At 43.1% G+C, this 24,680-nt stretch overlaps 2 protein-coding genes across 2 annotated transcripts in view; one reads left to right on the forward strand and one right to left on the reverse strand.

Annotated features, from left to right (window-relative positions):
- Window positions 1-24,680, reverse strand: part of LRRC2 (leucine rich repeat containing 2) — a 284,223-nt gene that overhangs the window by 130,185 nt on the left and 129,358 nt on the right. Inside the window, exons 2-3 of the mRNA XM_073344941.1 lie at window positions 3,519-4,033; window positions 2,678-2,781 (exon numbers count right to left, since the gene is read on the reverse strand). The gene's annotated coding sequence lies outside the window, so the exon portion shown is untranslated. The remainder of the gene's footprint in view (window positions 1-2,677; window positions 2,782-3,518; window positions 4,034-24,680) is intronic.
- LOC140912084 (cryptic protein-like) lies at window positions 13,993-18,302 on the forward strand. The gene is made up of 6 exons (XM_073346235.1): window positions 13,993-14,169; window positions 14,636-14,685; window positions 14,806-14,982; window positions 15,861-15,975; window positions 16,065-16,174; window positions 17,792-18,302. Exons 1-6 carry the CDS (start codon window positions 14,147-14,149, stop codon window positions 17,926-17,928), a joined length of 612 nt encoding a protein of 203 aa, XP_073202336.1. The 5' UTR covers window positions 13,993-14,146; the 3' UTR covers window positions 17,929-18,302.

Here is a 24,680-nt window from a genome sequence, read left to right on the forward strand (position 1 = left end):
CGAGCTGTCTGGAGCCGGTCGTGAGACAGCGGTGTGTTCGTGAGACGGCGAGCTGAGCGGAGCCGGTCGTGAGACGGTGAGCTGTGCAGAGCGGAGCCGGTCGTGGTGGAGCGGAGCAGAGCCCTGTGGGGCAGTCAGCTTCAGGACACGTAAGGTGCCCCTTACCTCTTTCCCCCACACCCAGGCACATTTTAGCCAGATTGGGGAGTAACACTCTGCAGGTGAACTTTTGAACTCCGGGGCTGGACTTTTTTTGGACTTTGGGCGATTAGTGGATTGCTGGACTCAAGAGACGTTTGGGTTCTGGGACTCAAGAGCCTGAGGGAAAGGATGTGGCCCAAATTTTCTGGGGTGGGTCAGTGTTCATGGTTTGGTTAATGAACACTAGTTGTGGTGTTTCCCCAATTTAATGCTGATGTTGTTTGCCTCATGTTATTAAAGATTCTCTACTACACCAAGACTCTGTGCTTGCGAGAGGGGAAGTATTGCCTCCTTGAGGCGCCCAGGGGGTGTGTAAGATTTTCCCAGGTCACTGGGTGGGGGCTCGAGCCAGTTTTGCATTTGCTTTAATGAGAGGGAACCCCTGTGTATTGAACCCGGCCCTTGCTGCTATCAACTTGGCCTGGCAGAAGGGTTACATTTGTGGGGGCTCGTCCGGGATCGAGACTGGGTCAGTACCCCTCGCAAGCACATCTTAGGTGAGTCATTAAATTGGGAGAACCCAGAATCTGGTTGTTGTTGTTTTGATCTGTTATATTTGGGAAAGAAATTACAGTTTGTATAATGGCCCTACATTTGCTAGAGGATTGGTGCAAGGGGATGAATATTAACCCTAGGAACTGTGTCCTGGTGACCGGGGTGCCGGAGGCATTCGATGAAGGCTCAATAGAGCCTACCTTAAGGGCATCCACTGAGTACCTGAGTAAGTGTAAAATGCGTGGGCGCATATTTGTGAGGGAGGATGGAGATTTTGCTGTACTGTGTGAGCTGCCGTCGGCTGTGGACCCTCTACAGGTTCCAGGCACGATAGCAGTGGAAGATGGTGAGTGGAAGGTAATAACTACTGGGAGCCAGCCCTCACCGGCTCCTGCATCTGAAGTGGAGTTTTTAAAGAAAATGTCAGCCTTTTTGGGGAGAGAGGGGAAGACCTTGGCTGATATGCCGGGTCTGTTGGGCCTTGACCCAGGAGTCCCAACCCGGGAGGCTGCTCCATCACCTGATGAGTGGGTGAAGGCTTTGGGGCAAGCATTAGAGAAGGTCGTGCCACCCCACCCTGAGTCAAGCCCCTATCGTAAACTGAGGCTGTTTTCTGGGGGTCCCACCCCAATACCCGGGGAGGAAGCATTTGAACCCTGGCTGGAACACACCACTGAAATGCTGCAGGAGTGGGCAGTACCTGATGCTGAAAAGAGAAGGCGACTAGTAGAGTGCCTCAGGGGGCCAGCCCTAGATGTGATTCGCACCCTGAAGCTCAGTAACCCTGGGGTCAAGGTAAAGGACTGCCTAGAGGCCCTTGATCATGCCTTCGGGAGAACCGAGGGCTCAGAGGATGTTTATTGCAAGTTCCTCAATGCCAGGCAACAAAAGGGAGAGAAAGTTTCTGCCTACATACAGAGGTTGGAGAAATTATTACAGAGAGCCATCATGAGGGGAGCAGTAGCGGTTGAGCAAATGGACCGGACTAGATTGGCTCAGATTGTGAGGGGAATTCAATATCAGAACCCAATCCTTCTCCACCTTCGATTAAGGGAGCGCCAAGACAATCCACCGGGTTACTCTCGACTGATAAAAGAGGTCCGAGAGGAGGAAGAGAGGCAGGCAGCTGGTGAGGTTTGGGAGGTTCAGCCACCCCAGGCAACTGCCACAACATCCATACGAGCGCCCAAGGCGCTGATGGTGAATCCTCAAGAGGAACTTACCCAACGAGTGCAGGTCCTGACACAGAAAGTGGCTGAACTAGAGAATACCATCGATTCAGCAAAGACTTCAGCGTACAAGGAACCCCCTGTTACCACGGTCCAGAAGACTACATTTAGAACCTCTGCCCCACCCCGGCAACACGGGAAAGGGCAATCCTTCTTCTGCTACCGGTGTGGCCAGGATGGGCACATTGCTGCCAGGTGTCAGAATGCAGAGAATCCCCCGCTAGTATACCAAAAGCTGAGGACCACCTGGGGAAAGTCGGGAAACGGCCCCAGGGCCTGGGAAGGGAGCCGCCTAGGCCTGCAGGGTTTGGAGGCTCCCCTGCGAAGAACCATGCCACCCGAATCCCACCAGGATTGATAGGACCTCGAGCTGAGGTCACTGTAAAGGTTGAAGGGACAGAATGTAGAGCAGTGCTTGACACGGGATCCCAAGTGACTATCATATTCCAGTCTTTCTACCAGCAGATGCTTATGCATCTGCCTATACAGCCCTTGACAGGGCTTGGCCTGTGTGGTCTCAGCATGGATGAATACCCGTATCAGGGGTATGTCATTGTACACCTGGAATTCCCAGAAGAGATCGCTGGGGTAAGACAGGAGGTGGACACTGCAGCTTTAATATGCCCTGACCCTAAAGGTGTCTCTGATGTGTCCGTGCTGATAGGGACCAACTCCAGCCTCTTTAAGGTACTTGCAGATTACTGCAGACAGCGAGCAGGGGACCAATACCTGAATACCTTGGTGATACACACACATTGTGCTGCAGCCTACAGAAAAATTGAGGACGCAAAAAGAGTGATGCCTGATTTGCCGGTGGGAGCACTGAGGTACGCAGGCCCGGTCCCCTTAGTGGTGTCTGCAATGACAGAAAAGGAGGTGATTGTCATGAGTACCTGCCTGAAAGGCAATAAGAGAACATTAGCAGTGGTGGAGCAGCCAACTGAGGGAGGGCTCCCTGAAGGAGTGCTGGTTCTTAGTGGAGTCATAACCCTACCTGCTGAAGCCCAGGAAGAGGTGACTATACTGATTGCTAATGGGACAAGTCGTGATATTTTTGTGAGGCGAGGACAAAAGATAGCAGACCTCTTTGAACCCGAGTCAAATGTAACCCTTCTGCCAGGCCAAGTTGATAGCAGCAAGGGCCGGGTTCAATACACAGGGGTTCCCTCTCATTAAAGCAAATGCAAAACTGGCTCGAGCCCCCACCCAGTGACCTGGGAAAATCTTACACACCCCCTGGGCGCCTCAAGGAGGCAATACTTCCCCTCTCGCAAGCACAGAGTCTTGGTGTAGTAGAGAATCTTTAATAACATGAGGCAAACAACATCAGCATTAAATTGGGGAAACACCACAACTAGTGTTCATTAACCAAACCATGAACACTGACCCACCCCAGAAAATTTGGGCCACATCCTTTCCCTCAGGCTCTTGAGTCCCAGAACCCAAACATCTCTTGAGTCCAGCAATCCACTAATCGCCCAAAGTCCAAAAAAAGTCCAGCCCCGGAGTTCAAAAGTTCACCTGCAGAGTGTTACTCCCCAATCTGGCTAAAATGTGCCTGGGTGTGGGGGAAAGAGGTAAGGGGCACCTTACGTGTCCTGAAGCTGACTGCCCCACAGGGCTCTGCTCCGCTCCACCACGACCGGCTCCGCTCTGCACAGCTCACTGTCTCACGACCGGCTCCGCTCAGCTCGCCGTCTCACGAACACACCGCTGTCTCACGACCGGCTCCAGACAGCTCGCCGTCTCACGAACACACCGCTGTCTCACGACCGGCTCCGGACAGCTCGCCGTCTCACGAACACACCGCTGTCTCACGACCGGCTCCGCTCAGCTCGCCGTCTCACGAACACACCGCTGTCTCACGACCGGCTCCGCTCAGCTCGCCGTCTCACGAACACACTGCTGTCTCACGACCGGCTCCGCTCAGCTCGCCGTCTCACGAACACACTGCTGTCTCACGACCGGCTCCACTGCACACTAGAACTTCCGGCTCCCCCCTACTTGACACAGTGCTCAGTGATTTCAGCTCTCAGTGATTTCAGCTCATAGTAGTGGGAGCCTTCGTGCTGGTGCACTATAAGGCTGAAGTGAATTCAGCACAATACCTGTAACAAAACTCTTAATAGACCCAAAATTAGCTCTGACATTCCACAGTGGAGAGAGACAGAGGTGCAATTGGTGCTTCAGGCCCTCACAAAAGGGGCCTACACCACCAGGCACTAATACCTGTCTCAAGTCTCTCTCAATTCACAGAGTTTTGGAACCCATGTCCCTTGCCTAGTGAGTGCTACTCAGTTGATGGTGAGTCCTCCATCATAACAAAAAGGCCAAGTACAGTTCCAAGCACAGTTCCCATAATCAGGGTACTAACAATTTATTCTTCCCGCCCCAATAACAGAGACACTGGGGATCCCACAGCAGCCAAAGTGACGATTTGGGCAGTTATGGCCTCATTCTAGGCAGGGTGGGTGTGCCTATGCAAATGAGATCAGCCCCTGAAGTTCTTTTCCACAACTTGCCACACCTCACCACCAGATGTCAGGGTGGAGCCCACCCTGTCTCTGCTTACAGATGATTTTGCCTTTCCTGACACTTTTGCCTGAATTCTTTTCCTAAAAAGGCAGAGATTTGTACAAGATCTTCAGCTAGCATCACCGACTTCAATGGAGGCATGCCAGTTTATAGCAGCTGAAGGTCTGGCCTACTCTTTAACCAGATGAATTTAGCCTTGTTTTCATCTCTTCTCCCTCACCCCCACCCCTTTTCTCTGTTTCCTCTTTGGTTATTTTCTCTCTCTTATGCTATTTTCTTTAACCTCTCTGTAAGCTCTTCCCATGAGTAAGAAATGTACCAGTCTTGATATTGCAATGCAACTTAATAAACGATGTTTGTAAAATGTCATATAATTACGAAGTATTATAAAGTCCTGTCAGTGTCACAGGTGGCAGTAGAACTTAGGACCTCCTAGTTCCCATCTTGTGGTTAAACACTGACCAGAGAGACTTTTGGGAGCTGATCTGCGCAATTTGTGTATTTTAAAATAGATTTTAGAGTTTAGCAAACGGTTCATTCAGGGCCCCAATGTGTCAAATACGGAAATGTTCAGAGGCACAAAATCACATGGTATGAACTGGTGAACATGTTGGCTTAATTTTCTGTGAATATAATATACATAACGTAGCTATTTTTCCCACGCAAAGTATTTTTACCTCCTTGACTTTAGCCTAACTCCCTAAAGGAATTCATCCCCTGGCAGCTGGTTCCTGTATCAGTGTGATTAAGTGCCTTTTAGGGCTAGAGGTACACCATTTCAATCATTTCCTTTTCTGGTTACTGTAGATGTTTTGGTTTTTAGAGTGCGTCTGTGCAAAGAGCACAAAAACAAATACCATTAAACGTGTTTTAAATTAATTGCCTTCTTGGCGGTTGTTTTGATACCTACAAGCACTATGCAATATTTCTTTAGCGTGTTACAGAGCCATACTTAAGAAGGGAATGTCTTACAATTCACAGCCACTCGGATTCTGTAAGAGAAGGAATTAACCAGGCATATTTCAACAAACAGTAGGTGAAGGCTATTTAATTAACTGTCATAAGAAGGCATATAAGGTAAGGGCCTGATCCTTTAATCATTTACACCCATATCCTAAAAGGCATCTAACTCCTATTGATTTTAATGGGAGTTAGGCACCTAAATACCTTTGAGGGTCTGGGCCTTAAACATGTGAGTAACTTTATTCATATGAATAGTCCCAGTGAAGGCAATGCAAACTGATCCACATGAGGGATCCCCTATGCAACTGCAGGAAGCCCTTTGTACCATAAGGCTCAGCATGGCTAGACCCATAGGCCTGTATGGAGCCCCACATAAGTCAAGTATATGGGTGTCTACCTGAGTGAATCCAGTTGCATTGACTTCAGTGGGTCTATTCAGGTGAGTAAAGTTATGTACCAGTATAAGTTTTTTTATTTCACTCCCCCCAGGATTCAGGGTTTTTCCCTCCCCTTCATCCCCTCCATTTTCCCTGAAGAAGATGGAGGTTGGTATAGTCTTTTGAAATTAGAGTCTATTCAGTCTATAAGCAGACTACATTTACTCAAAGCTGGTTGGAATGTCATGTCAGAAGGTTTCAAGCATACCATGTAACCATTTAAGCGCAAACACAATTAAAAGCTTGCTGTTCCTCACTAATCTCAACAAACAAATGATTAAAACAACACTGATCACTTAAATTTGTAATCCCTCTAGCCAAAAAAAGGAAAAGTAATTTCAAAAGGATAATTCCCAAGTTAAGCTTTAACGTGTTATTCTGAGTTTGAACAGCTTTCCCTAAGAACCTGATTCTATCTATATAGCTCTTCCAAAGATCTTTGTTGCTTTTCTGTTCCACCCCTTTAATCTTCTTGTCAATTTACAACATTCAAGCACATTGAAGTGACCCATTGCTGAAAGAGAGACAATTCTATTCATTCTGTAGTCCTAGGTCTGCTTTAACTACTTGAAACAACTGCTTTATTTCCAGATCATGCTTTTGGCTTTACTTCTGGCTTTTTTAGTTCCATCTGCACTGGATGATTTTTTGCATAGTCACTGCCAGTTCATGCACCTGGGCAGGACTTAGGCCACAAACTTTCAAAACTGGCTTTTGATATGGGGTGCTCCATTTTTAAGAGCTCAGATTCAGATGCTAAAAGGAGCAACTTCTGAAATTTTGGCTTCCAGGTCAACACATAAATGTGTTCCCAAGAACTGCACAGACATTCCAGCTATTGCTAGAAGTATACCAGTATGATGTGAACAAGTTTTGACAGCACCTCTGCCCACACAGCTTTAGTTCAGACAGTTGCTGCACTAATGTGGAACAGAACCCAAATGCATTACAACTGCACCAATTCAACAGATCCTCCCAGCACAAACCCATTGTTCTCTTGCTCACCCCTTCAGTGACCACTCCTGATAAGGGTTCCTCAGCAATCTGTGCATCTTCCCAGGGTGCCATGTGGTGATCCTACAAGAATTCTGTTGTCTGTTCTTTGAACTTACTTCGACTACTTAGTACCTATCTCATCATCAACTTCCACTTCTGTGATATTGCTGCATTGTTGTACCAGGCCACCTAGTGCTTTTGGATTTGAAACCATTATTTCCTAACAAAGATGTTCTAGGACCATGCTGACAGCTGGCCTAAGAAGAATGCCAGCCCCCAGTCCTCACTAGGATCTGCTAATGAGACAATCTATTCAGAACTGAACTTTGCCATTCAGAACAACTTAGTGTACACCAAATATTTCAGAGTATGCCTTCCATGCAGAGTTAACTTGGGTGAACAGCCAAATACAAAGCCATACACAAGTTACTGTGTCTTCACTGGTGCCACACTCACCCTCTTGTGTTGCTAGGACTTCTGGGAGCATATCCAAGATGTTTTTGAGCTGTAGTAAGGTAAGCTGCTTTATGATTCTTCCCAAGTGAATTATGGGAGAATGTTTCTGTCCTTCTGGGCATATGGAGGGGAAGGAGCTGTGGGAAAGCACTGGAAGACTATCAACACCTGCAGTGGTTATCCTGCATCCTCACTGCTAAGTGCGTTGTTTCCCAGTCAGAGTGAAAAGGTCACTCCAGTTTTAGCCAATAGCTCCACACAAGCTAGCTAGCTCAGACTGAAAACACCACCAATCTTGGGTAAGAAGATTTGTGTGTGTGGACCAGAGGAGAGTTAGGGGAAACTCCCAATTAAGAGCCCAACTTAACTCTGCAGTGAAGACCCACTGTGATACCCACAGTGTCAGAATGAATTTAGCATTAATGCAGTGCCAGAATAAAATGAAAAACCATAAAGGGGAGTTCAATAAGGCACAGGACAACAACAGATCACTAGGATGACACTCCCACTCCTTTTCAGGCCATTATTGAGCCTAAGGCACCCACTCAGCCTCCCATGATGCAGGACATTAGAGAGTCACCTGGTAGAATGGTGATGGAGGAGGATAAGATAAGATACAGATAAGTGGTGTGGCAATGAGTTGGACCAGGAATGTGACCAAAAGTCCATAACCTGTTGCTGTCCCACCTCCTACTGATTGAGACTAGAGCCGCAAAAAGATTTTCATCAAAGCATTTTTGTAATGGAAAATGGTTTTTCAGTCAAAACAAAATTAATGGGATATTTTCATTTTGGTCAAAATTTTCTTGTTTTTCTAGAAAAAAATGAAAACATGTTTTTTACAAACCAAACATTTCAGGTTTTGTTAAGGGTTTTTTTTTTTGGTTCCTCCTTCTGCCCATTCTTTTTTCTGTACCGTTCCCCCACCACACACACACACATACACATACACACACAGAGTTTTTCCAGTAGAAAACAGGGGAAAGGCAAGGGGAAAAACTCAAAAAAACCATACATTTTTTTAAAACAGAAATCGACATCTTTTGTTTCATTCAAAATTTTTCATGGAAAATATATAGCATTTTTCAGCCTACTCAATTTGAGACCAAACAGTAGACTTAGATAAAAGAAGACCCCCCCAGATAACGTAGAATATTTGTTACTAAACTGATTTCACTCTATGTGTGCATGGGCAGGCAGTAAGAAATAGAGTCATTGCAAGGGCAGATCTAGCCATCATTTAGAGCAGAACTCCCCATCCTCTCCTCACACCACTTCCAAGGAGGGCAAGGATTCCCCCTGGTGTTTCCTCACTAGTTGTTATAGTTGTTTCCCCAGCACAGTAATATCACCTCAGCCTAGCTTGGACTACCTTTCATCCATATCCTGATCTCAGAAAGACACAGAGAGAAGTGGGTCCAATAAAAGATATTATGTCACCCATCTTGTCTCTCTAGAGAGACACTGGGTTATTCACTCCATTGCATCAGTCAGGTCCAATGGGATGAAAATATAGAGTAGATTATCACATGCACAGGGAATATACCATAACCCATGTATTCCAAAAAAGGTCTTGTCTGTAAGGAGAATTGCACCAGTTTACTTAATGGCGTGAATTTAAATACATTTAGTTAAATGGGTGCAATCCCCTGCCTGGGGGATCTTATTTTGCTTTAAGACTGGATTAGTTCAGTTTAGGTTAAATCAGTTTGAAATAGGGTTAAGCTAAACTAAAATATGCCACTCAAACTGAAGTAAGAGCATCCACACAAGCGTTTTACTGGTTTAATTTAACTACTGTCATTAAACCATTGCAAGTTTGTATGTAGAAGAGTCCTAAATTCCTTAACTGCTTCATATTGAGCAGAACGGGTGAAAAAGACAGATCCCTATGGTACCCCACATGAGAGATCCCTTGGGACAGAAGAGCAATTTTGACCAGCTTTTGGTTTGGGGAGGTAGAGAATAGATGTAACTAGAACATTTGATTGAACACTTGTAAGCTGTAAAGTGAACAAACAGACACCTCCTACAATACAGAAATTATTAGACCCTGGGCTGCTCTTGAAAGTTGTAGAAGCAGCTGTAGCTAAAAAAGCCTCTAGCTAGAAAAATACTAGTCTTCCTTTCCAATGCAACCCTTGGTAACTATGCTATTAATAGCCCATGTGCAGTTTGATTCATCTCCAGCTGGGTTTCAGAGTGATCTTAGATATTTTGCACTTTCATCAGATACACATTGAGGACTCTATGTATTGCCATGCAACTTGCATCGTGGATTTCTCAATCTCAAATGAGTATTCCCCCAAGAGGTAATTGTTTTCCATTACTTCTTATCCTAGCTCGCCAACTTGACCCTGTTCTACCAGCAGATCTGGTCCTAACCCTAAAGTGGAATTCAAGCCTGTAAATCACCCTACCCAGCAGACACTTTAGTTGGACCTAAATCAGGAACTGATAGGAATACCATGCTCTGAGTGTCTCTAGCCTCTGTTTGCCAGAAGCTGGGAGCGGCTGACAGGGGATCACTCGATGATTGCCTGTTCTGTTCAAAAGCTCTGAAGCACCTGGCATTGGCCGCTGTCGGAAGACAGGATACCGGGCTAGATGGATCATTGGTCTGACCCAATCTGGCCATTCTTATGTTCTTATATTGGCAACATCCCTAGTCTAAAATCTCCTTACTCCTGAGCTGAGTCAATATTCCCAGCATGGAGTCCAGGCAGTTAGTGATACCTGAATTCTCCAGTTCCTGCCTTCTGTCCCACCTCATTCTCTGCTGATATCCTGACAATGGCTTCCTCAGGTGCCAATAGATTTGTTGAAGCTAGGACAGCTGTCAGAACAACTATGCAAGATGCCTCAATTCCTTTGGGATGTGCTCTATACTAGAGGTTAATGCAGAAAGTGGAGGGTCCTTAATCTTCCAGAATAACCTGCTGCTTATACATTAGGGACCTGTGCTGGGAATTGTGAGATAGGTACCTTGGGAGACCCACATGCACTGATATATTAATTTCTGAAAGGAAAGGCTTTGTCCTGTGCCCTGATAAAATAATTTTGTGTGGACATGCTGCTGAACTCATCTACATAAACCAGGTAGGTAAGTGGAGGCTCACTGAACCCCTCCCATAACAAACTGTACTAGAAACACCTAACTAATGTTTAACCATCAAAAAACTCTCTAGCAGAGATAGAGCTTGATTGAAACTGTTAGGACCAGTTCCTCCTGTCTCCATTCTTATCTTGTTTACAGCTGATAGGAGGTGGTGGGCTTGCTCTCATGATGGGTTTCTCTCAGATTCTTGTGCATAAGCAATTGCTTTCTGGTAGATTTTGTTGACAACAAACATTGGAGGCAGTTTCATGCCAAACTCCTCTCCATAAGGCAAAAGTGGCATCCTAGCTATGTCTGTGGCCTCAGTCCATACATGTGCCCTTTCTGTGTGACTGCAGTGAGAAGAAAGAAAGGAATAAGGTAACATGGTGAGAAACATTTATCAATTCTTGGTTTCAGAGTAGCAGCCATGTTAGTCTGTATCCGCAAAAAGAAAAGGAGGACTTGTGGCACCTTAGAGACTAACAAATTTATTTGAGCATAAGCTTTCGTGAAGTGAACATAAGCTTTCCGATGAAGTGAGCTGTAGGTCACAAAAGCTTATGCTCAAATAAATTTGTTAGTCTCTAAGGTGCCACAAGTCCTCATTTATCAATTGATTTACAGCTCTCTGGGCCATCAAATCTTTCACTCCTTAGGGCTGACTTCAGATCTTAAACAAATGGCACAAAGTGTGAAGATGCATCTATATTTCTTTACAAGCATCCCCTTTTTAAAGTTACCTCTCGTATAAAACGGGGGTCTTGATACCAAAAAAGTAGTGCGACATCACTGACATTTGAATCGGGGTTACATTTACTAAAAAAACTATTACCGGTAAGTATTCGGTCTCCATGTTTATTTTGCCATGTTTACATTTTCTGGCTTCCATCTGTGGTGAGGGAGAAAAGCAGTAAACTGGGTCTTGAGTGATAGTGTGGCAGTTAGCTTTATTTTCTAAAGGTTTCAAACTAAAGGGACACTGGCATGTAGAATGTTTCATCTAATAATAATAATAATAAATTATTAAAAGCATTTATCTAGTGCTTTACTTCTTGAACTCAAAACAGTATCCTCATTTTACTCTTATGGAAAATAAGGCATGGAATTGGAGATTCAATTAGAATCAAAGGAATTTAATGAGTTTGATTTAAAAACAAACATTGGGAAAACACTTTATTGAAATATTCCTCAGCAGCGTTAAAAACCAAACACTGTTAGTACATGCAAACCTGACACTGCCTAGTTTAATTACCTTGCCCAAGCTGCCTGAAACACATTACGGCCCAGATTCAGGGAAGCATCCCTGAGCATGTACTTGAGCATGTACTTAATTTAAGGTCAATAGGATTAAGCAAATGGCTAAACCTAAGTACGTGCTTAAGTGCTTAAGTGCTGTCCTGAAAAGAGTTGGACTTGAGCCCAGGCTTAAGTGCTTTTCCGAGCTGGATCCAAAAGGAGCAGACAGCAAAAATTGTGAAAGAGTAAACTAGATTTTAAAAGTTATTCCAGTCTAATCTAAGATACTATTAACTCAGGTAAGGATTCTGTTTTTCTGACATTATTTAAATAGACACAGTCACGATAAAAATAAAAGTCTAAATTCTAGATTCTATGTCATTGGTATACCCACACCATACAATTGGATCAAATTATGCTCTGAGTTACTCTGGATTTACAGTGCTGGCTGGTCTACACACAAACTTGCACCCAAATGGCAAAGAGTTAATTACAACAGACTGGGTTATTTTGGTGCAAGTCTGTGCTCTGGAACGAAAGTGGTTAATGCTGATTTAGCGAAAAGTGGTAACACACCTAAATTAGAATACAGGCAACTAAAACTGAGCTAAAAGTCCTGCCTCTGCACTGAGGAAAAGGTTGAACTTTGGTCCAGTTTAGCCAGCAGGTGGTATCTAAGGCTTTGCTACAAAAAAGGTGTGTTTTTACATCGTTAGCTATCTCAATGTAAATTCTAGTGAAGAAAAGACATGGGTAGTTTTTTTACTTCAGTGTTGCTGGTTGAGGTCAACCTCAGGTTTTGCTAAATGAACAGTAGGGTTACATTTTCTTCCCTTATCCACACTGCACACAATGAGAATAAATTGCGTAACTGACTGGTGGTCACTGCAAAATGTATGGAGCCTGATTCTCCCCTGCTTGCACTTTGGGTAGTCATTTGCACCCGTGATAAGTGATTCTAAAGTGGTAGTTTTACAACCACCTTCCATTGTCTTTGCACAGTTGTATTTGACTTTTCAAGGAAACAGGGAATTGGATCCATCATCTGCCAGATCAGTGTGTTCTTCGTATCCTGTGATGGCATCTCCATAAATGTGGTTTACCCATGATGTTTAGAGCAAGCAAAATTATATCTTGATTATGGTATCGGAAAGAGAGAGAGCTCTGTAGGCAATTTACTAAGTTCAATTTACAGTTGACATTGGAATGAATTGGTTAGTCTCTAAGGTGCCACAAGTACTCCTTTCTTTTTGCAGATACAGACTAACACGGCTGCTACTCTGAAACCTGTCATTGGAATTAATAGTGATGCCCTTGATGCTCCCCCAATGCATAGCCATTGTTTAGGTGGATGGCTACATGAGTGTTACAAATTTTTCATCAAAATTAAGGCTCCAAATGCAAAACTTAACTCTCATTGACAATATATGGATTTGTGAACTCTCTGGAGAACTTTGGGTGCAGGAGTCAAAAATAAATTACACTGCATGATGTCAGAGCTATTTGAACCATAATGTTTCAGACAAATATTACTTCCTCATATTGTCTTGTTATAGTTATGCTAGTCAGTTACATCTAATAAAGAAATTATGAAGAGACCAATTTAGGAGCAAGCAAGGAGGGACATAGTAGGCATAAAAAAGTTTGAATATAGATCCACATGTAATATGAAAATTATATATATACACACATATATACTTCTGCCCTTAAAGAGCACAAAGATTCACCAGAATGTGTTTCTTTTCTGTAGCTGTCTCTTCAACAGGGTAGAATTTCACTGACTGTGTTCGTAAAATGAAGGAACCCCTATATTTATAGATTAAATTAAAAGGATAATGTTATGTGATAACTTGTGTTAACATAAGTTACATGATCAGCGATATATAGGATTTGCGATAGAGGATCACACCATTAAATTTAGTTTCCAGCCTCTGTCAGTGCCCAATAACTCATGTTATAGAAGCCAACGAATTGAATTAAATCACATCATACATTGAGGCCCACACACTCTAAACTTGTATGCCTAAAGTGGGTGCTCCGTCTTTTTGAAAATCATGATCTTTACTGAAGTCCTAAAAATGGATTTAGGTACTGAACTTTAGGCATCCAATGACCTGATCCCCCAATTCACTGCGTGCAAACAGAAACTGACGTAAATAGCACTTTTTGCTCCACCTCCAGCAAGCTGTGTGTGAGTTAGGGGTGGGGTGGACGAGCAAACTCAGAGAAATGATAACTGACTGTCTGTCACTACCTCAGTGAGGATCTACAAGCTGCAGAGCTGGGAACTATGTCTCCTCTATATTGCTATGGTCTGGAGATAAAAGGAAAAGTTTCCTCCGTTTTCTCTTCTCTGCTCTTTATCCTGTCTCTTGATGGAGCAGTCACAGTGTATGGTATGAAGATTGCTGCATGTAACAGCCTAGACTGATCTACCTTGGAATCGTGCATCTAGTCAAGCTGCTGAGAATCACACTAGAATTGCAGAGTGACGGACAATGTACCGGGGACAGCATGTTCGGTAAGGAGATCTGCCTGCCAATTACTTTCTACAATCTGGGAATCATTTGATTTGAGTCCAACTCTCTTTATATCATTCAGAGCAGACACTTTTAAACAAGAGTAACAGTTGAAACAATGTATTTGTGAACTTCAGTTCAAATGAAGATTAAATGCCTACTTTGGTCTTCCGTGCTTTTGTAATGGGTTACCTGACTAATAGCCCAGCTGTACTCAACAACTGTACATAGCAACTTGAAAACAAGTAGGAATCTGTGGTATTATGAAGGGAAACTAGATTTATACCTACACAGTTGTTTTCATTGACAAGTTTATTTTGTGGTGTGCTAATTTGAATTATTGGTATTACACTACCTGTAGCCGATCAGCCTCTGTATATTTTTAATAATAATTCATTTCAGTTGTCAACAATGTGCTTCATAATTTTTATGTCCATAAACTGATTTCATCTTTTTTGATTTTTGTAGAATTCTTTTCACTGTGAGTCTGGCCTTGCAAGTCATTCATTATGGAAACGGTAAGGGGAGCTTCATTTTTCCCATCTCTTTTAGTTTGCTAGTTTTCCTGAATATATAATGTGTGTTGCTCATTTCAACCTGTTCTTTCCCTCCCCTGCCGATTTCACTACCTTTCCAAGGCCGTGAAAAAGAGGCGCATAAAAGTGATGGAGAAAATGTGCATGCAACAGCCCAAAAGCAACAGCCAAAAAATCAAGGCACTACTCTAAATATGTTTAATGACATGAATCGGAGTGATGAGAGCAGCAAGCAACAGAGTTCGAGGACTTTTGTACCTTTCACTGGGCTTACAGATAGTAGGTTACATTTATATACCATCATGTGTGCGCGGTGCTGTAATATTGCTATATTAACCATTTGCAAGGTGTCTTCATAAGCATTCATTCACCGTAAATAACCCTTTGCAGACTGTGCTCCTAAGCGCTAACTAGGCTGGATTCTGATCGCTTAAACTGGACAATTTAGAAATCCCTGTGTATTACTATTTTTAAAGTGGGCATAGAAAATTAAGGTTGAACTAGGTTTCTTCCATCTACAAAACCACTGTCAAGGATAAAGACAATAAGTGCAAAAGTTGGTCTTACAAATGAGATGTGCACTAGACGAACTGTTTTTTAAATGATTTTCTGTTTTATGGTTATGGTTAAAAATTCTCTTTAAATTGAAATTTTAATCATTTTCATTTAAGAGTGACTGTCTGTAAACAAACAGTAACACCCAAAAACAACTGCAGATTTTTGCTTCTCATCTCATCACAAAGTTCTGGGTGAGAGAATCCAACCCAGTCAGATCTCATTCGTTTCTGTTGCATGGCAGAGTAAAGCTGAGTGACAGTGCTAAAGAACAACCCTGATTTATAAGTGTGACTGAAATCTGCCTCTGTCAAAGTGAAATATTTCAGTTCCACACAGACTTCTTCTGTAGACGTTGTCAGGAGTTGCTTCTTGACCATCCTGTAATCCCTAGTAGTTTGCTTTTAATCCTTAACTAAACAAACTCAGCTTAACTGAACAAACATTCCTAACAGGCAGCTAATTTTATTGCCCCTAAGGCCAATAACACTAGACAACCCGAAGATCCTTTGGCAGCTACAGAGACTGAAAGAACAAATGAGAAAGGAGGTTGGTTCAAAGTGTTCCTGTTTCTTAGTAAACTGTGGAACATTGTCTTTTAGGTAAAAAACTGAACAGACATTGTTGTCAAAATGGAGGAACCTGTATCCTGGGCAGTTTCTGTGCATGCCCAAAACACTTCACTGGCAGATATTGTGAGCATGATGAGCAGAATAGGTAAGAAAGCAAAGAGGATGGCAGAGATCCTCCAGGTTATTATTGAAGACAAGTAGGGAAATGCAAAACCTTTCTCTTGTCATTGACAGCAACTGTGGCAGCGTTGCCCATGGAGTCTGGGTACAAAAGGGTTGTCGATTCTGTCGATGTGGCTATGGGATTCTGCACTGTCTTTCGGAAATAACGCAAGACAACTGTGGTAAGGAGATGGTTATTTCACTAGTGGGGAATAAATGGGGCTTTTTAGTAGCCACCTGACAACATTATTTCCTGCAGAATTTGCATTTTCAGAGAACATGAAACTTATTCAGTGGCCTGGTCTACTTTTGAGAACACATTGATGTAAGGGTACTTCTACATTTGCACTTCTAAAGCATCTCATCCACAGATCTCAAAGTACTTTGCAAATGTTAGTTAATAAAGCATGAGAACACTCCTGTACAGTAGGGAATTATTTCCCCCATTTCAATTAAAAATTAAAGAGGTTAAATTAGTTGGCCTATTTTTCAAACACTTAAGTCAATGGGACTATTCATATGTGTAAATTACATGCATACAATTTGCTGGGTCAGAAAGTTTAGAACCTTCTTGAAAATGGTTACCAACATATAATACAAATAAAGTCTTTACACTTACTTAGAGCCTTTTGTCAGAGGATCTCACTACATGTTACAAGCTTCACCTCAACTCTTTGGGGCAGGGATAGACTATATTATTCATATTTTATACAGGAGGAAACTAAGGCATCAAGAAGTTAAGAGGCATGCACAAGATCCCATAGGAAGCAGGTGGTAGAGTCAGAATGGGAACCTAGGGGTGGATGAATACCACTTTAATTTGTGTCTTAATCATGAGAGTACTCTTAGGGTATGTCTACACTTAAAACGCTATAGCAGCACCTCACTAGCGCTTCAGAGTAGATACAACTTAGGGCTTGTCTACAGTGGCAATTTACAGCGCTGCAACTTTCTTGCTTAGGGGTGTGAAAAAACACCCCTCCCCCCAGCACAGCAAGTTTCAGCGCTGTACAGCACCAGTGTAGACAGCGCACCAGCGCTGGGAGACCTGCTTCCAGTGCTGGGAGCTACGCCCCTCATGGAGGTGGGGTTTTTTTAGAGCGCTGGGAGACCACAGCAAGCCATGTTAAAGCTCTGCCAGTGTAGACTAGCCCTTATTCTGGGAGGAATTCTCCTGTCAGCGTAGTTAATCGAACTCCCCAAGAGGTGGTAGCTAGGTTGACCTAATGCTGTCTACATGGGGACTTTGGCCATCAAACTACACAATTATGGGGTGTGGATTTTTCACACCCCTGAGCAAAGTAGTTATGCCAACCTAATTTTCTAGATTAGACCAGGCCATAGACTTGTAAAGTGTTTTGAAGATTGGTTTAAAGTGCTGTATAAGAACTAGTGTGCAGAATTTTTAGGGCTGAATTACTCAGTTATTTTCTGCTTTGTGTGTTAATGGCTATAGAAGGAAGGCTTTTTTCCCTTGAGGAAAGGGTTAACAGTCAACATAAAGAATGAGTGCATGCCACTTGCTAACATCTTTGCCAGTGCTTGGTATTTACTTTTGATTATGCTGAGATTAATGCCTGCAAGAGCTGATAAGTGCTATCAGTTGCGTCTCAAACGCTCCTTGATGGCATCCATTCACATCTCTCCTCTGAGAATAGACTTTTTGATCGGCTTTCACATCTGACAGCTTTAACTTAAGTACCTGCAAAGATGTTGGGAGGACATTTCAAAGTCTGTTGAAATCATTCCTATTTCACTCCCATGTTAACTTTTCTTCTTAATTATTATTATTTTCTCAGATCTAAAAATGGAAGAGGAGGAGGAACTCCTCCGGTTACGTTCTAGTGGCCCGAGATCACAGCAAACAATCTGCTCTCTCATTCTCCTCCTCTGCTTCTTCGCATTGCTCTGCAGCCGGCTCCATCAGCAGCTTTGAGACTGGCTATATGAAAGAATATTTATTTAGGACTGAAATCCCCTCGCTTTGAATCAGAGTTTTGCCCATTGACAAAACCATTTTTCTAACAGACTAAAAGACAAGAGGTGAAATGTACTCTACCTCGGATTTTCCTCTTTAACCTAAAGATACCTCGATTTACTTATCTGCCTGAAAGGGACATGGATTAATTAGCTAACATTAGTAAAGAGCTTAGATTATGAAAAGCACTAAACTGTATGAATGCTATGTATTAATTCTTATTACTACTTCTATCAGGGTCTGATTTAAGCAGTTCTCTAGTTTTGAAGTATTCACTCTTCCAGTGGAAGAAACCCCCTGATGTTCTATGGAAAGATTTCTATGCCTTAAGCATTGGAAATTTATAGCTATTATTTCCTTTGTATATATTTAACATTTTATTTAAAAAAATAAAACAAATATTATTTGAAAGGATCCCTCTTGTACTTTTTAATTCAAACCTTATTTCACGGTCTTTAAAAAAGGACAGGAGAAAGTTGGAAAGTGGCTGTGGCATTTCCTGTGACTAATTGCTGCTCTTGGGATTCAATCTGAGCAGCTCTCTGGAAATGTGTTGCCCCACCACCAGTGAGCACTTAGGAGTTGATTGTGCCTTGAGATGCAGCCCTGTGTAAGCAGTTGCAATCCCAGAGGTAATAAAATGCTACTGCCCCCAACTAGCAGATTAATTCCTCCAGCCACCCTATATTGACAAGCCAGATCCAAGGCTCTCTGCTCATTCCCCACCCTTCTGCCCACTCCCAACACACCTACATGAGTGGCACGTGTACAGCCTATACTCTTCTCCACTCCAGCAATGGAGATGTGGGTAGGCTGCACAGAGAGATGGAGGTCTCTTTCTGAGAAAGCAAATTCAAGTAAGACATCCATTCTCTAAGGGACAAATCCACACACCAGTGCCCTGACCAAGCATTCTCTGGGAAGGTGGAGTCTGTTTCCTTCCCTCAAAAAAGCTGCAGAGCTCCAAGGAAGCCACTAGTGAGCTGTAGCTCACGAAAGCTTATGCTCAAATAAATTGGTTAGTCTCTAAGGTGCCACAAGTACTCCTTTTCTTTTTGCAAAGACAGACTAACATGGCTGTTACTCTGAAACCTGTCACTTTAGTGAGGTGATGCTCGCCATTAAACTCCCTACTCCTAATGTAAGAAGTAGCATTCTCAGCCATAGAGTGCCCCCTCTAGTGTTGGCAGGGTTAAGGGCCTGAAGATCCACAAAGCAGCAAATCCCCTGGCTTATCTCAATCTAAACCTTACATGCCTGTGATCAAGCAAGGAATCACCCATGAAGCTGAGCTCTACAAGATGCTCAGGGCACAGGTCTTTTCCACTCCCCTTGTCCTATGAAACCACCATCCTGCCACCAGGAACCACTGCAACCACAAAGATGGGGCAAAATTTACACCAAAATGGATACATTGTTTTGGAAAAAAATTATTCATTGTGTTATAAATTGGAGTTCTTGGTGATTTGGATTCTGTATCAAACACGCAGATCAAACTATGCATGCCCCATGGAAAAGTTTTCAAGTTTGATATAGAGCATACTTGTTCAGTGTATTATAGATTATATAACTTGTGGGGTAATTGAAATATACTGTACATTTGAAGACAAATACAAAATGTGTGTAAGTGCACAGTAAATATAATTAGAGTACATCTACTATATAAAACATCCAAAATCACAGTCTTAAATGGTGTAACATAAGTAAGGCATATGGCAGCCAAACAGACATGAGACGCAGGAGTATGTAAGTCTATGTGTACTAACCCTGATGGAACTGTATATTATTGGGCTGTTGGGGCCTGATAGAATTAGACCAATAGAAAGTTCTAGCTACGCAGCATTCCAGAATTGCTGATTAGGACCAGAGAGGTAAGTGTTTCCCATTAACATCAGTGGAAATCACTAGCTCACTCTAAATGCAAAGATCTGATCATTTAACCTCATTTGGCAGGAAGAGTTGACAAAGAACATAGATTCACCATTTAAAAAATGGTTTAAAAATGCCTGCCCCCTCCATCTCCTGCCCTTATATTCTAAGGAACTGGAAATGTTGAAGATGAGCTCTTGAAGACCTATTTGGATCTACCAGACTAGGTAAGGCATAGCATTCAAGTGATAGCTATATTTTGAAAGCCATTTTCCTTCCCTTTGTTTCAGTGCTCCAGACATTGCATGTCAGTGGGTTACTAGAGAATAATGAGGCTAGTTTTCTCTTCTTGGATACTTCCATGGAACAGATCAAGATTTCAGTTTAAAATGAAGCAACGGAGTCCTTAATTCCTTAAGAAAAAAAAAGATATGTGGTAGCTGTTCCACATACAGTTTTCCACACACACTAAAATACAAATAGAAGGACTGAAAACTGAAAGCAGCAAGGGACAAAGGAAAGCACATAGTCAGACTCTTTGCCTAGCCCAAAAGCGTCTCCGCTCTTATCTGTCTCCAGCTGTTTAGAAGTGTAGATAAAAGAAAATGCTCCTCCACCCCCACTATGATGGAGGCCTGGGCCATCCTTCTAACAAAGCAATTACAAGCACTTTGGTGAGGTTTGTTTATAGCTAACACTGAAGTTTATTCTACAGCTTCATGCTAACTCTTTTTATAGGTCACTCAGTCAAACATAGCATGTCCTAGCAAACTAGACATCTGTTGCCATAAGTTCATGCATGTGCCTCCATATATGTGGCCACCTCTGGGGAGAAGGGAAACTGTCAAAGGGAAATATTTATCAAATGCTTCACACCTCTCCAGGCCATTAGACTTCTCACTCCTCACAGTTTACCTCAGAACTAAAACAAATGGCACAACCTGTCCTCTAAAGTACTATCATGCCATCCCTTACAGCATATAATTGGTAAAGACATGAAACCATTCATAAAGGAAATATACCAAAGGGTACAATTGTGACCTGATATGTAGCATCATTGGTATCTTGAGAAAGCAGCTGTCTTGGTGTGGTTTGGTTTTTTGTTTGTTTTGTTTTGTTTTGTTTCCTGCCTCTTCAGAATTGTCACCATACTTGACTAGGTACCCATGACAATTGTAATACCGAGCCCTAAACTCTCAGAGGTTTGCTCCAATCTATTTTTTAACTTGCTGCCCTTAAAAGGCAGTTGCAGTGATTCTGCAGATTTTGGTAGTACAGAGTGGACCAGGACTTTCCAACACAGTCCTATAAACTCAACTTCCTTCTCCATGAACTGGATATTTTGAGGAGAAAACCAGTGGCGGCTCATGAATAGAGGGCATTAGGACACCATGTCCCCCCCCAAAATATATGCAAAAGCACACCTAGATATAGGTCTCTGTGTATCACTAAATATGAGTCATGAACACAGCAAGTCTAAAGCAGCCTGCTATACATTTTCTGAGTTTGTCATTCACGTGCCTGTAGGAGTTCTTCTCCACCTCCATGTGACACATTCATAGACTGTGCAGTGAGAGGGGTTTGGGGTGCTAGATTCACTGCCCCAGGCTACAGAACCAGGGCCGGCTCCAGGCACCAGCGAACCAAGCAGGTGCCTGGAGTGGCAAATGTAAGGGGGCAGCAGGACATCGGGCTCTGGGGAGGTAATCCGCCCTCGGCGGCGGCGGGAATTCAGCGTCTGCTCCGTCACCGCGCGTTTCGCGCTCAGCAGCAATTCGGCAGCGGGGACGCGACTCTTCTTTGGTCACCGGCTACAATTCGGTGGCCGCACCATCTCTCTGCCTCTGTGTTCGGTGGCAAGGTTTTTTGTTTTGTTTTGTTTTTTTTGCTGCTTTGGGAGGCAAAAACGCTGGAGCCGGCCCTGGACAGAACAGCACTCAAACTGCCCTGTATAGCCCTGCTGGCCTGCTCTAAAAGATACCCAGAGAGCAGACCAGCGGGATCTACACAGGGCTGTTAGAGTTCTGTACAGTCACTGCAATTTGTGGCTTGAGCCGTGAGTTCAGTGCCACAAATCCAGCTGTGGCCAGCACTGATGACCTCGACCAGCGGCAGCATGAACAGCAGCCTGGGAGTGGAGGGATATGAGGAGTAGTTCTTCACTGCAAGAACCTCCTTCATGAAGCCACAAGCAGCTCTGTCCTGCCCCAGAACCCTGGGTGCTTTTCCTCTCCAGAGCCCCTGCAGCATGCTGTGCTGGGTTGGCCCTGTTGATGGCCACGTCCGTACCAGTCCCAGTTATTCGAGCTGTGCCCTGACTTGACCTGCTTACAGGATGTAATGGGGGGAGAACAGAGGGCCCAGGATGTAGACAGGGAGGTGTGGGGGAGGTCTCAGCTGCTCAGCATCACTGGTGGGAAGGAGAGGAAGGAAGCTGAATGGAGAAAAAATCCTATGCAGGCCCCACTTGCCCCAAAGTTCACCAGCCATCACTGGAGACATCATCAAGTTTAACACTTGTGCTCTCTCTATTGCCCTTCTTAGAGTCTGATTACACTCTTCCTGTGTAGCTGAGATTATAATCATGTGATCCACTCTGATACTGACACCTGCTGTGTCTCCACTGTTTCACTGACTATTTCTGAGGGTAGAGGGAAGAATTTGTAACTCCCCCATAGTGTTAAAAGGTGCACAGTTCAGTCAACTCCTTGTAGAGTCTGATTTCCCAAATTCTTTCCTTCTCATTTAAGATTGTGAAGAAGCTTTTTCCAACTCAACATTGAACATACATTGGTATCAGAAGCCCCGACACACGCCTACCCCTTTTCTCTCCCTCCACCCCCCCCCAAGTTAAGACAAAATCATGAGGGTTGGCAACAGTGGATGGCAGAGCCTTATTTGTGCCCTAAGCAACTGATGGCACAGGAAGGATTTAGATTCAGTATCTTTGGTCCCAATATTAAGGTTGAAGTACTTTCTTTGTACAGCACTGAATACCAAGGTGCTGCTTGATTAGATTAGATGAGTGAATAAGCATCATAAAGGGGACCTCTGGGAAGAATTAAACAATTATTTGTGTGTCTTGGACAGTGCTAAATATATATACTAATATTATTCAACAAATAATCTCAAGTATATGAAATCTTCAAGATTACCATACAGTAGACCTGTCCCTGTTTCACACCCTCAGTAAAGAAATTTCCACCTAAAAACAGTTGAACTTCTTGTAGAATCCACATGATGCCAGTAATTCCTTGAATTGAAAGATAATATGCAAAAAAAGAGAACCAACTATAGCAAGTAATATTAAAATCCACTCCCCTATTTTTCATGAGGTGGGAGAATCTCCCCTAAAGATCTCTTGTTTTCCAGATCATTTTGAGGGGATGGTGAAATGTGAGGAGTGCTTCTGGATTTGGGGTGACCAGCTGTCCCAATTTTATAAGGACAGTCACGATTTTGGGGTCTTTTTCTTATATAGGCTCCTATTACCCTCCGCCCCCGTCCCGATTTTTCACACTTGCTGTCTGGTCACCCTATTCTGGATAGAACTAAAAGAGAATTGAAATTGGCATAGAATAATCTCCTGGGCAATGGGGGAAGGATTCTTGATTCTTGCTTTGGTCAGAAATATTTTAGGACATTGGTCATTGGGACCTAGAAGATTCTACACTAAAGAAAAACAAGTAGCTCAGTGTAGAATAGCTCTCTAGAATGGTTTGACTCAGTAATATTCTCTGCTTTCTCACCTAAAATTTCTCCAAAGATTAGGAAGCATGGAGTAGTGTCATGTGCTGAACATCTACGAAACATGTTTTCCATCACCAATGTAAATCCAGTCCCCATTAATCGTGATAGTTCCATGCTGTCTATGAAAACTAAGAGCCAGTCAAATAATAAATCTACTCTGTTCTCAGGTATTATCCTGGAAGGCCCACTCTTTCCACTGAGTAATAAACAAACACTATATCCCACTTTGTAAATACTTAAGATGTTGTGCAACCTCTGTTTAGCACAGAGCTGCCATTCAAGAACTGTATTAAGATTCTGCCCTGTCATAGCGTCCTTTGTTTAGAATGTTTGCATGAGTAATTTCAGAGTAACTGATATGAAACAAACTGCCGGGGCTAAATTTAGTGAGGTGACATAGGAATATTGGCCAGGAACACAGATCTCAATTCATTTTCAGGATCATGTCACCATTGCACCCCAGTCTCACAGCTGAGAATAATACTTGCTGATACTTAACTTTGATTTCCATTTGTAGCAGGTCACCTTGGGAATTTCCCCTCGCTGCTTCAAGTCAATTTCTTCAGCTGATGGGAACTACAGGCAAAAAAGTGCCCTAACTAGGCTTTTAACATGTCCCTTTTAATAGATGCATCCATCACAGAGGAGTTGTGAAAGTAAACTAGAGAAGTAGGCTGGACACTGCAATTATGAAGGAAAGTGAACAGGAGAGAGACAGAGAGGAGACAGTATGCATTTCACTGTTTCTGTGTGGAGGTACAAATGACACCTCTGAGAGAAAACCCATCCAGTACTGAAACACTGTGCATTGCAACATTTCCAGGATAGTAATGATATGCTGCAAAAGCTAATGCAGTGAAGTGCCATACCACGTCCTCCTTTCAGTCAAGCATGGTTGTCATGAGTGATGATAACATTGTATCCCAAATGCTGATCAAAACTACAAGATAAGACATCAAATATTTGTGCTAAAATAGATGCCATTACATTGCCAGTTCAACTATACTTAATAAGAAAACACACCCCCGGAATTAATTGGGAGTTGTGAATGTGTCAGCAATATTAAGACTGGGACCTTAGATTGTGAAACT

Source organism: Lepidochelys kempii, chromosome 5, assembly GCF_965140265.1.
Source record: "Lepidochelys kempii isolate rLepKem1 chromosome 5, rLepKem1.hap2, whole genome shotgun sequence".
In the NCBI taxonomy this organism is placed as follows: domain Eukaryota; kingdom Metazoa; phylum Chordata; order Testudines; family Cheloniidae; genus Lepidochelys; species Lepidochelys kempii.